This window comes from Callorhinchus milii, unplaced genomic scaffold, assembly GCF_018977255.1.
Source record: "Callorhinchus milii isolate IMCB2004 unplaced genomic scaffold, IMCB_Cmil_1.0 Scaffold2, whole genome shotgun sequence".
Lineage (NCBI taxonomy): Eukaryota > Metazoa > Chordata > Chondrichthyes > Chimaeriformes > Callorhinchidae > Callorhinchus > Callorhinchus milii.
Genome location: NW_024704743.1, coordinates 91164761 through 91177327, shown reverse-complemented (window position 1 = coordinate 91177327; position 12567 = coordinate 91164761). Strand labels below are relative to the sequence as shown.

General features: G+C 46.5%; 2 protein-coding genes across 9 annotated transcripts in view; both read right to left on the bottom strand.

The window, feature by feature from the left end:
• Positions 1-5220, bottom strand: part of rbis (ribosomal biogenesis factor) — a 33617-nt gene extending 28397 nt beyond the window's left edge. For 2 of the 8 annotated variants that reach the window (XM_007903238.2, XM_007903234.2), the window contains exons 1-2: positions 5142-5220; positions 2258-2390 (exon numbers count right to left, since the gene is read on the bottom strand). In XM_007903238.2, the coding sequence (XP_007901429.1) occupies positions 2258-2374 (117 nt within the window). In that variant the 5' untranslated portion in view covers positions 2375-2390; positions 5142-5220. 8 annotated transcript variants of the gene reach the window in all.
• Positions 5221-7636: 2416 nt separating this feature from the next.
• On the bottom strand, positions 7637-12260 carry LOC103184966. Its single transcript, XM_007903239.2, has 3 exons — positions 11939-12260; positions 9070-9232; positions 7637-8961 (listed from the first exon to the last, which is right to left on the bottom strand). The coding sequence occupies exons 1-3, from the start codon at positions 12146-12148 to the stop codon at positions 8090-8092; spliced, it is 1245 nt and encodes a 414-aa protein (XP_007901430.2). The 5' UTR covers positions 12149-12260; the 3' UTR covers positions 7637-8089.
• Positions 12261-12567: the final 307 nt, after the last annotated feature.

Below are 12567 nucleotides of genomic sequence, written 5' to 3'. Positions count from 1 at the left end.
TATAATAACAATAATCCTTGCATTTGATATAGCGCTTTTCACGTCGGGAGGACGTCCCAAAGCGCTTCACAGAACACACTGTAAAGTGAATTGACTGTATATTTGTGGGCGAACGCGGCAGCCAATTGCGCACAGCAATGTCCCACAAACAGTCGTAGATTGAAAATTACCAATTTTATTATTGCTTTTGGAGGTATTATTATTAGGTGTGTGCAGTAAAGAAACTTGCCCAAGGTTTCGCCCTGACCTGCCTGGAATTGAACTCAGGTCTCTCACTTGCAAAGCGAGTGCTCTAACCACTGAGCTACAGGACTCCACATTTTAACATTAAAGCCATGTTTAAGGAATTTCAGTTTGTCAAATCTGCTTGCTCAGATGGTGGAGAGGAAAAGAGAAGGGAGTTTCTCTCCCTCTCCGGGTCCTGCCTGGCAATCCCCCAGATAAAATCGACCATTCACTTCCCGGCTGTTTGTGGGACACAGCTGTGTGCAAATTGACTGCTGCATCAGCCTACGAAATTCACAGTCACTACAAGAAGTCACTTTACACAAAAAAATCCTGTGAAGTGTTTTGAGAAATTTGGTAACTCAATCCCAACTGTTTGTGGGACACGGCTGTGAGCATTTGACGGCAGAAAAACTGAAAACAGGACTGGTGAATGATTTCATGAATATCACATCTAACCACTCTGCAGCAATTAAATGGCTTTGGTAAAACAGGAGAAGTAAAACCACTGAAGTGGACAGAAACAGCAAGTTATAAAAAAAATCCCCAGATCAGCAGATTTCGGAACAGCAGGAAGCAATTCAATACTTCAAACTGCAAAAATACATAAGTTGAAGAGAAGAGAAACAAGGCAAGACCGACCTAAAGATAAATATACCACACTTCAGCATTACTGATACAAATATTTTCTTTTCAAAGGTCTTGATGGCAAGATAAGGCGCGATATCAAATACAGTACATTATAAACAAAACACAAAATACTGCAGATGCTGGGAATCTGAAACAAAAACAGAAGTTGCTGGGAACACTCAGCAGGTCAGGCAGCATCTATGCAGAAAGGAAATTGAGTCACCCTTTCAGGTCCACGATACTTCGGCAGAACTGGGGCACGTTGGGAGGGAGAGGCTTTTAAGGGCTAACAGGGAGGGGGAGGCAGGGCAAGGAAGACAAAGGAGAAAATGGGTTAGAGGACAGGGGATGGTGGGTTAAAGAGGTGTTAATGATGCAAAACAAAGGGGGGACTGCAACAAAACAGGGCAATAGAGGTGTTAATACTGCAGAACAAAAAGGTGGGAGGAAAAAAGATTGCAACGAAACAGGCAGATCAGAGAGAGAAAAGTTGTGACTGGGACCAAGATGATATAATACCTCTGTTAGCCCTTAAAATCCTCTCCATCCCAACATGCCCCAGTTCTGACAAAGTGTCATGGACCCGAAACGTTCCTCACATAGATGCTGCCTGACCTGCTGAGTGTTACGAGCGACTTCTGTTTTTGTTACAGTACATTATAATATTAATATTATATATTATAATGATCTTGGCAGGTTTAGATCCTGTCATTTTGGTCAACAAAAAGACCTAAATTAACACAATTAATCTTTGATCCCTATTAATCTGGTATCTGACATTGCCACCTCGAAACACTATGTCCAGTCCTGCAAGTGGAGCCCTGCATCAGGCAAATGCTGAATATGTAATTGTCAATCTATCTGACTAAAAAAGGCCCATGTGGGAGGAAAATGGATTCAAATGACTTCTTTCCCCACTTGCTTGATTAGTCATTATCGTGCTTTGTCCAATTGAAAGTATGCTGAAAATCCTAAATTTTGATTCTTTCCCCTTCTCTCCTTTCAATCTCTCTTGTCCTCAAAATAATTAATTCAGTACAGGGGGCCAAGGAAGTTCTTGCATCAGGTGGTACCAGCAATTTCACTGCACTTCATTTCTCTTGCCGGAGCCGAGCACAGAACAGCTCTTTTCAGAAGCAACAGCTCACTGAATATTCAAGGAATCTAATTTTCTTTTAAATATTATGTTTCATGGACGCAATTACCAACTGTGAGGCAAGGCATTCCATTCTTTTGTTAACATCAAAAGAAGCCATCTAATTTGTAAAGTTTTGGAAACAGACAGTTGTGACTTCTGACGACTGGCAATAAAAAAGGGGCCAGAGAGAGAGAGAGAGAGAGAGAGCAAAGTTACAGAAATGTCTTGTTGTTTCTTTGAGAATATGAGAAAGTATTTACTAACCTTCTTGAGATTGGTGGTTACAGGTTTGGCTTTGCCTTTGGCCTTCGAGATGGCTTTGTTGTTGGCCACTTTGAACACATCATTCTGCTTTTGTGCCTTTGATTTGTTCCTTGCCATTCTTTCCCGCAATGTACTAGAAAATAGGCAAATGAAACAAAAATTGTCAAACCACAGGTTTCCATGACTTACAACTGCTGTCTATTTTCCAGCTTCATCTGGGAGTGACCTTAAGAATCCTGCATCTTAAAATATCAGACACAATGCACTGCTGGGAATCTTGGGTTATGTCTTCTTATAATAATAATAATCCTTGCATTTGATTTAGCATCTTATCATGTCTGTGAGAGTCTAAAAGCGATTTACAGAATATACGTATATTTTGTGCGTGAAACGCAGCAGACAATTGTGCACTGCAGTATCCCATAAACAATCGTGGATTGAATGAGCAATTTATTATTTTTAAAACATTTTTTTGAAGGGATTATTATCCCCGGAAAAGCGATCTAGCAATCGACTAACAACTGGGTTCCTACTTACTGCTAGGTAAACAGAGGCGTGTGGAGTCAGGAAACTTGCCTAATGTTTCGCTCTGCTTGGGAATTAAACCCGGCTTGCGAGGTGAGCGCTCTAACCAATACACTACAGGATTCCACAATAACAATATTCTTATAGGTAATATTAACTATCAAATGCAAGCATTATTATAATAGCAATATTAATGGCACCATTTGTCTGCAGATTATCTCCATAGATCTGTTTTTAATCTTACTTAAGAAAATGTTTGTTTATAGAATTCCTCAATTGACTACTGTGCAGTCTGAATCATCTAAGAAGGGGTGCATTGGAATTTCAAACACAGGCTTTAATAGTGAGTCATTACATCCATCAGCCTATTTATGGCTGGAGCCAAGTTATGAGGCTTGAGAAGACAAATTAGATTTTCATTTTGACAAGAGATTGCCACCAAATCACATCCATACATGGTCATGAACCACCAAATTGCCACCAAGTCACTTCCAGTTATATCATGAACAGCCGATTTACTGATCCCAAATAGACAGAATTTTACAAAACCTAGTTTATATTACTTGTAAATGTCATTCTCACAATCAATTCACGCAACCTTTATGCCCTGATTATGTATTACTGGCCTGGTTGACCTGGTTACCAGCCTGATCACTGACAGATATCATCACTACGCATTCACTATATTACTCTGCAGAATTCACTATATTCAGAACTCTGCAGCTCGTGTACTGTCCCGCACCAGGCTTCGGGACCACATCACTCCCACCCTCGCTCGCCTCCACTGGCTCCCCATCCCCCAGAGGATCGAATTCAAGATCCTCATCCTCACCTACAAGGCCATTCACGGCCTTGCTCCCTCCTACCTCTCCAACCTACTATCCCCCTACCTACCTGCCCGTACCCTCCGTTCCTCTGGCTCTGGTCTGCTCCACATCCCCGCCCCAACCGTCCTACCATCGGTGGTCGGGCCTTCAGCCTCTCAGCCCCGAGGCTCTGGAACTCCATCCCCCAGTGCCTTCGCCGCTTCCTCCCTTTCCTCCTTCAAGGCCGGTCTCAAGACCTTTCTCTTTGACCGAGCCTTCAGCTCCCCTCTCGACTCTCTACCCCCTCCTCACTCCCTCCCTTCCCTCCCCTCACCCTGACCATTTCCCCCCTCCTCGCTCCCTCCCTTCCCTCCCCTCACCCTGACCATTTCCCCCCTGCTCACATTGACCTCGTTACTGATGGGATAACTGACCTGGTTACCGGTGGGATTACTGACCTGGTTACCTGTGGGATCACTGATTTTGTTACCGGTGGGATTACTGACTGACCTGGTTACTGGTGGGATCACTGACCTGGTTATCGTGGGATCACTGACCTGGTTATCGTGGGATCACTGACCTGGTTATCGTGGGATCACTGACCTGGTTACTGGTGGGATCACTGACATGGTTACTGATGGAATAACTGACGGTCACCGGTGGGATGACTGACCTGGTTACTGGTGGGATCACTCACCTGGTCACTGGTGGGATCACTCACCTGGTCACTGATGGGATCAGTGACCTGGTTACTGGTGGGGTCAGTGACCTGGTTACTGGTGGGATCACTGACCTGGTTACTGGTGGGATCAGTGACCTGGTTACTGGTGGGATCAGTGACCTGGTTACTGGTGGGATCAGTGACCTGGTTACCGGTGGGATCAGTGACCTGGTTACCGGTGGGATCAGTGACCTGGTTACCGGTGGGATCAGTGACCTGGTTACCGGTGGGATCAGTGACCTGGTTACCGGTGGGGTCAGTGACCTGGTTACTGGTGGTATCACTGACCTGGTTACTGGTGCGGTCAGTGACCTGGTTACTGGTGGGGATCAGTGACCTGGTTACTGGTGGGGATCAGTGACCTGGTTACTGGTGGGGATCAGTGACCTGGTTACTGGTGGGGATCAGTGACCTGGTTACTGGTGGGCTCACTGACCTGGTTGCTGGTGGGCTCAGTGACCTGGTTGCTGGTGGGCTCAGTGACCTGGTTGCTGGTGGGCTCAGTGACCTGGTTGCTGGTGGGCTCAGTGACCTGGTTGCTGGTGGGCTCAGTGACCTGGTTACTGGTGGGCTCAGTGACCTGGTTACTGGTGGGCTCAGTGACCTGGTTGCTGGTGGGCTCAGTGACCTGGTTACTGGTGGGCTCACTGACCTGGTTACTGGTGGGCTCAGTGACCTGGTTGCTGGTGGGGATCAGTGACCTGGTTGCTGGTGGTATCACTGACCTGGTTACTGGTGGTATCACTGACCTGGTTACTGGTGGCTCACTGACCTGGTTACTGGTGGGCTCAGTGACCTGGTTAGTGACCTGGTTACCGGTGGTATCACTGACCTGGTTATTGGTTGAAGAGGAGCGGCGCACGCGGGTCTCTGTGACGTCAATGCTGTGCGCGGGGCCGGGAGGACCCGAGAGGAGCCCCGCGGCGCCTGTGTGCGGGCTGGTCGCCATGGCGACAGGGGCGGGGCTGGTTTCCGTGGTGAAAGCCAAAGCTTCAGGTGTCTAATTTGTACAGATTTAATTTACATCAGTAACCGAGTTGTCTCCCTTGAGGACCGTTTCTTACACGGTTTCAAAGGCACGAACCCCAACCGGCCGCTGTGCCACCCCCCCGAGCTGGGGACGCACAATGATAACCCTCGTGTTTGCCATCGCGCCTCATCATGTGTTCGGGACGTCTCAAAGCGCTTCACAGAATATTACTGTAAAGTGAAGGACTTTGTCGGCAAAACACACAGCAGCCAATTGCACCCAGCGGTGTCCCACAGATAGTCGCGGATTGAATGACCCGATTATGTTTTTAATAAAGTGTTACCGCCGGAAAAGGGATCCGCCAGTCGACTAACGACCGCGTTCCTACTCACTGCTCGGTGATAGGGACGTGTGGAGTAAGGAAACTTGCCCAGCGGTTGTTTCACCATGCCCAGGAATCAAACCCACGTCTCTCGCTTGCGAGGCGGGCGCTCCAACCACTGAGCTGCAGGACTGACTCCACATTGGGGTACTTTTGGCTGGTGGTATTTAGTTTTGTTTTTAGTATTTAGTCTGACTGTGACTAACTCTGACTGACTGAAACCGTCAAGGTGACTGAGAGTGATTGACCGACTGTGTCTGTGAGTAAACAATTATTGGCTGTCCACATATCGCCTCTGCTCACACCGCACATCATTTATTGCCTTCACTGAAATGGTGTCAGGTTTCCAGGTGTCAGTATCCACCTCAATACCATTTTGTGTGTCAACCTGATCCAATTGATAGCAGAAGGTTGCGGGTTAAGCCCCATGTTATATCTTTGGACTCATATCATCTAATCTCAAACTTCAATGCAGTTCTGGGGGTGTGCGGCATCGTTCGTTGAAGGTGCCGTCCTTCGGGTAAGACATTAAACTGAGGTATGTAGGTTCAATCGTTCTAAGTTATGAAAGTTCCCACTGAGTTTTGATCAATTGGGATAGCAAATCTCAGACATGATGACATGAACCCACTCCTTATCCAGTTTTGGACTTGGCAACTTGATATATGTCCTATACTGTAAGGTCAACCTTGCACTCTCACGGATCAGTAAGACAAGTGATGTGGATATCTTTAATGTCTTGATATCAAAACATACTGAAGAGGTTGCATCGCACTGCTTGATTTGTAATCAAACAGGTTAGAATGTTGGAGAATATCTTTATTTTTATTTCAGCAACAATTCAAGCAACAATAAAACCCAGACAATATAAGTTCATCCATGAACCATTTTAGACACTGGAATAAATTTTAACCTCGAGATTGATAGTAAGTAACCAATGAAATTCTACTTTCTAGAAATGTTTCACAGACTGGAAATATATGGGGAGATTCACTTTTATAAATTATTTCTAATCTTCTATTGCGTCACACACATGTTTTCTAAATTGTTGTAAAACACAAGTCAGAAATATTCTCAGTTATAAAACACAAGCACAAATCCTTGCATTGAGAATAAAATTATTCTGCAGGCTATGCAAAATTCTGGATTAGTACAGCTGAAAGAGCTATTTCTTAAATTTGGGCTCAATCACTGTTATATTGCTTCACCGTCACAGATCATGTTTGGTAAGTTCATGCTTTTATTGCTAACAATTTAGATTGGGTGTTTCACAAGCTCAGGTGTTCCAAAAATACGTGCTCATTGAAACTGCGTTTTTTTAGTGCCATGAGCCATGCAGGGTTAACAGCTGAATTAAATTCGAGGCTGAAGGATATGGCAAACATTCCCAAGGCATAATGGGCCATCGAGAACGGTTCTTTGTTTTTAAGAAATAAAACCCTTTCCAATGTTCTCAGTTTCTCCTGAAGGTGTTGATTCTTCCTGGCATATGGTTGCACAGACAACAACCAGGTACCCTCTGGTATATCACCAAGTGATTATAATTAAATCTAATTTTAATTACAGGTGACTATTTTGAAGAATGGTTGAAAGTGCACTGTAAGTGCAGTGACTTTCAAAGAATCCTCCAAAGAAATAATAATAACAATAATAATAATCCTTGCATTTGATATAGCGCTTTTCACGTCGGAAGGACGTGCCAAAGCGCTTCACAGAACACACTGTAAAGTGAATTGACTGAAACATTAACCATAGCACTGGGATTGAGCCCCAATTGAGCACAGAAAATGTAATGCAGGGAGGCTTGTTTATAAGGATACAACACTTTTATTTTCTGCACTAACTGCATCCAACAGGGCAGATTGTTCACTTGATCCCATGGACTGGTCTATCCTGAACCATCAGCTGGGAGGTTTCTCACTAAGAGAATTCAATTTATCAACATTTAAAAAATGAGGACTGAATGTCTGACAGGTCCTGGAGTGGAAGGTAGACACAGCAAGGTACCATCTACCTGCATATGGAAGTCAACCCCATGCTGGGACATAGTGTCACTAAGATGATGAAAAAGAGAGGACTGAGGGTACAGCCCTGAGGAATACTGCAATATCCAGGAAATGGCAGGAAGCCATTGAATGAGACAAAGTGGAGATACTTGTATGACAAACAGGTGGAAGAGGAAGGAGAAGCTAGAGAAGGATGTCAACAGTGTCAAAGGTGGCAAAGATAAAGAAGATACAGGGGGCCCTGGTTACAGGCAAGAAAACGTTGTTTGTGGTTCATTAAAGCTGTCTCAGTACTGTGGGTGGGACAGAAACTAGATTGGAGCGATTCATACAGGGAATGGTGGGAGAGGAAGGAACTGAGCTGGGAGGCATGAGGTGCTTGTTCCAGCACCTTGGGGAGATATTTGTAGATGGGGTGATAACTAGAGTTGGGGTGGGTCCAGTGTAGGTATTTGAGAAGGTGGCAACAAAGTGGAGGGAGTGTCTGGGGTGGTATCTTGGACTGTTTGAGTTGATACAGACACACTTGTGCAAGGGATTCGCGACTCATCAGCAAGCATGTGCACAGACTTGTTAGCTAGCAAACAGAAACCCACATGAAAAGACCTGTCTAAAGACGCAAACCCATCTGAAATAGCAGCAGTGATACTAGTTGTAATGGTAGATTTAATGTCATCCACTATATCAATGCCTAGTGTTGCTGACCCAGTCGAGGTTTTAGAGAATACCCTCTGCTCATAAAGAGGAGGACAAGATCGCATCTCGTTAGCCATCCTATTGATCCTTGCAACTAGATCTTCATGCAAACTGTTGATAGAATCACAAAGCTGCTGGGCATCCTTCCTTGTATCAGCACGCTCCTGCTGCATGGTGGTTTGCAAATTCCGCAGAGCTAGTTCGATATTGCCACACATGGCCAGCAACTTCAAACAGATATCGGATTCCATTTCACTTTCTTCATGTGAGCTACGACCAGCTTTGAGGTATGAGTCATACCTAGGACTTAGTGTTGGTAGGGAAAGCTTAGTAGTCCCCACATTCTCCTCTTTCAGTAAATCTTCCCACTCATTATCGTTCTCCTCAATATCTTTCAACTCATTCATATGTTTTCCTCTACTATGTGTCACAGCCACTTTGCCTGCAGCAAGTACAGTGCTTCTATCGGAGTTGATATTGTGTGTTTTTGGAGTATGTGGTGCAAATCTGGTTGACCTGGGTGAGGCCAAGGAAGGGGACCATCGATAAGAAGCCAGATCACTTCTAAGATCTCTTTTGTCATAATTTTGTCTGTTTTCTGTAGGAATAAGATGGTATATCAGGAAAAAGTTCATTATGAATAATAATAATGTGAAAGGCATATCTTTCATCTCATCAAAATGAATGCTTATTCTTTTCCTTTCACCTGGCTTATCCAGCTCTCCTCCATGAGTGATGTCGCATACTCCCATTATGGCCTCTCTGCCAAAGATCTCCACCATTCTGTCCTCATGTGGAGTAAGTTTCTTTATGGAAGCTGGCTCCCCTGCAATTGTTCTTCTTTCAGCAGCATTATATGCAATCTTTGCCTAATACATAAAGTATATGAAAAGCAGCAGGTTTTAATCATGAAATAATGCAGCCTTGNTTTTTTTCGCGTCTTCGATGCTGCATAAGTAATTTCAACTTTTTTATAGTTAATGTTGTCTCCAAAATATCTACTCTGTTGGCATGTGTTGATATAATATAATATGATATATTTATATAGCATTTCATGTAGCACCTTTCACATTAGCAAAACATCTCAAAGCGCTTCACTATTTACTGTAAACTTTCGTGGTTATGTATTTTGTAGATGAACATAACAGCCAATGTGCACACAATAATATCTCACAAATAGCCAATATTAAAAATAACCTATAATAATACAACAACAACAACAACTACAAGATTTCATTTATAGAGCGCCTTTCACGTCGGGAGGACGTCCCAAGGCGCTGGATATTTGGGTCGGGACCCGAGCAGGGGGGAAATGATCGGGGTGAGGGGAGGGAAGGGAGGGAGGGAGGAGGGGGTAGAGAGTCGAGAGGGGAGCTGAAGGCACGGTCGAAGAGACCGGACTTGAAGGAGGAAAGGGAGGAAGCGGCGAAGGCATGGGGGCTGGAGTTCCAGAGCCTAGGGTCTGAGAGGCTGAAGGCCCGGCCACCGATGGTAGGGCGGTTGGGGCGGGGGATGTGGAGCAGACCGGAGCCAGAGGAACGGAGAGTACGGGCAGATAAGTAGGGGGATAGTAGATCGGAGAGGTAGGAGGGTGCAAGGTCGTGAATGGTCTTGTAGGTGAGGATGAGGATCTTGAATTCGATCCTCTGGGGGATGGGGAGCCAGTGGAGGCGAGTGAGGGTGGGAGTGATGTGTTCCCGAAGCCTGGTGCGGGACAGTACACGAGCTGCAGAGTTCTGAATGACCTGCAGCTTGTGGAGGGAGGTGCCGGGAAGGCCGGCGAGGAGAGAGTTCCCATAGTCCAGCCTTGAGGTAATAAAGGTGTGGATCAGTGTTTCAGCAGCGTGAGGGGTGAGGTAGTGCCGTAGTCTGGCAATGTTCCAGAGGTGATGGAAGGCGGTGCCAGTTGTGGTGTGGATATGAGGGAGAAAGGACAGCTCAGGGTCGAACAGAACACCGAGGTTCCTGACCGGCTTTGAGAGGTGGAGAGTGCAGCCTTGGATGCTGATGCTGTCAGCGCCTGAGGTGCGGAGGCGCTGACGTGAGCCAATCAGGAGGGCCTCAGTTTTGCGCACGTTGAGCTGAAGAAAGTTGTCTCTCGTCCAGGACTCGATGTCGGACAGGCAGCTGTCAGGACATCGGTGGTCGTGGAGTTGAGGGTAGAGGAGGAAAGGTAGAGTTGGGTGTCATCCGCATACATGTGGAAGTTAACCCCATGTCTGCGGATGATGTCACCAAGGGGGAGCATATAGAGGGTGAAGAGGAGGGGACCGAGGACAGAGCCCTGAGGGACACCGCATGAGACAGTGCGGGGGCTGGAGGAAAAGCTGTTTGTGGAAACAAAATGAAGACGGTGGGAGAGGAAGGACCTAAACCACTCAAGGACAGAGCCTTGAAGGTTGAGGTGGGAGGACAAGCGGTGGAGGATAGCGTGGTCGACCGTAATGAATGCAGCCGATAGGTCGAGGAGGACGAGGAGGCAGAGGGAGCCCTGGTCGCAGATGGTCAGGATGTCATTAGTGACCTTGACCAGGGCGGTTTCTGTGCTATGGGCAGCACGGAAACCCGACTGAAGGGGTTCGAATAATGAATGGGTGGAGAGGAAAGAGCGCAGCTGGGAGGCGACAACTCTTTCAAGGACCTTGGACAGGAAGGGGAGGTTGGAGATGGGCCGGTAGCTTGATAGCTGCGACGCATCAAGGGAGGGTTTTTTCAAAGTGGGAGTGATGGTGGCAGTTTTTAGGGGAATGGGAACAGAGCCAGAGGAGAGGGACAGGTTGATGATGTCTGTGATATGGGGCAAGGAGGTGGAGCTGGGGAGATGTGGAGTGGGGATGGGGTCAAGGGAGCAGGTGGTGGGTTTCAGGGACAGGATGAGTTTGGTGACAGAGGGTGGGGAAATAGGTTCGAAGGTGTGTAGGGGAGGATGGGTAGGAGTCGGAGTCTGGGAGGGAAGGGGTGGGGGGAAGTTGGAGGGGGAGTGACCGCGGAGCGGATTCCCTTGATTTTGGATTCAAGGAAATCCAGCATCTCTTCACAGTGAAGGTTGGAGGAGATGACCTGCACGGGGTGGCGGGGATTTCGGAGGAGTTGGGATGTGGTAGAGAACAGAAGCCTTGGTCGAGGCTAGAGTGGAGCGGTAGATTTTGAGGAGGTCCAGCCAGATTTGTCGGTGGACCGTTAGGCCAGATTTGACACAGGTGCGTTCAGTGGCCCGCACCTGGCTCTTCAGTGAGCGGAGGTGGGTGGTGAACCAGAGGGAGGAGCGAGAGTAAGAGACAGTGATGGGGGTAAGAGTGTCGAGTGTGGAAGAGAGGGTGTTGTGGAGGAGGGTGAGAGCAGAAGAGGGGTCAGTGAGGGATGAAGGCCAGAGGGAGAGGAGTTCAGAGGACAATCCTTGCATAGGATGTAGCACCTTATCACATTGTTGAGACGTCACAAAGCGCTTCACAGAATATACTGTAAAGTGAATTTACTGTATATTTTGTGGGCAAAACAGCCACAGCAGTGACCCACAAACATTTGTGGATTGAGTGACCAAATTACTTCTGGAGAACTTTGGGTGGGGTACTCACAATGGCTGACCTTTTCACATCAAGGGTCTTCTTGCGGACTTCTTCCCAGGGCCATGTTGTTGACTCCACCGCATTTACTAGATCACGTACCTCCTTCCATGCCTTTAACCGAGCCTGGGCAGGCACTGAGATGCCACCGTATCCAAAGAGCGCACCTCGCCGTGCCACCACTGCGTCAATGAGGGCTGTGAGTACCACATCTGAAAACATGCTTTGTGTAGTTGCAGCACAGCTCTCTACACAGCAGAATCTACCTCAGACAGTTGTTTAAATGAAGAATTCAACATGAATACCAGTTAGGCCTTTAACCTGCCCTTGAAGTAATCTTCATATCCTTTTTCATTGTTTAATTGCCTATAAGGAAATGTGAGCTGATCTAATTACACCATATTTGTCTAAATAAGATAAATGCCGCTCAGCACGAGAACACACTAGGCCCAATTGACAGAGCTGGCAATGTCACCTTTCAATTACCTTGAGCTGATTATGAAGGAGTCAGGATCTGTGATAGTTGTAAAGTCCTGCAAAGCTGTCAGTGCAATGAAGAAGTGTGTCAGTGAGCAAACACTGCACCACATTACACAGCAGGACATGAGAGCAGCCCTGTGATATACCGACACAGTGAGTTC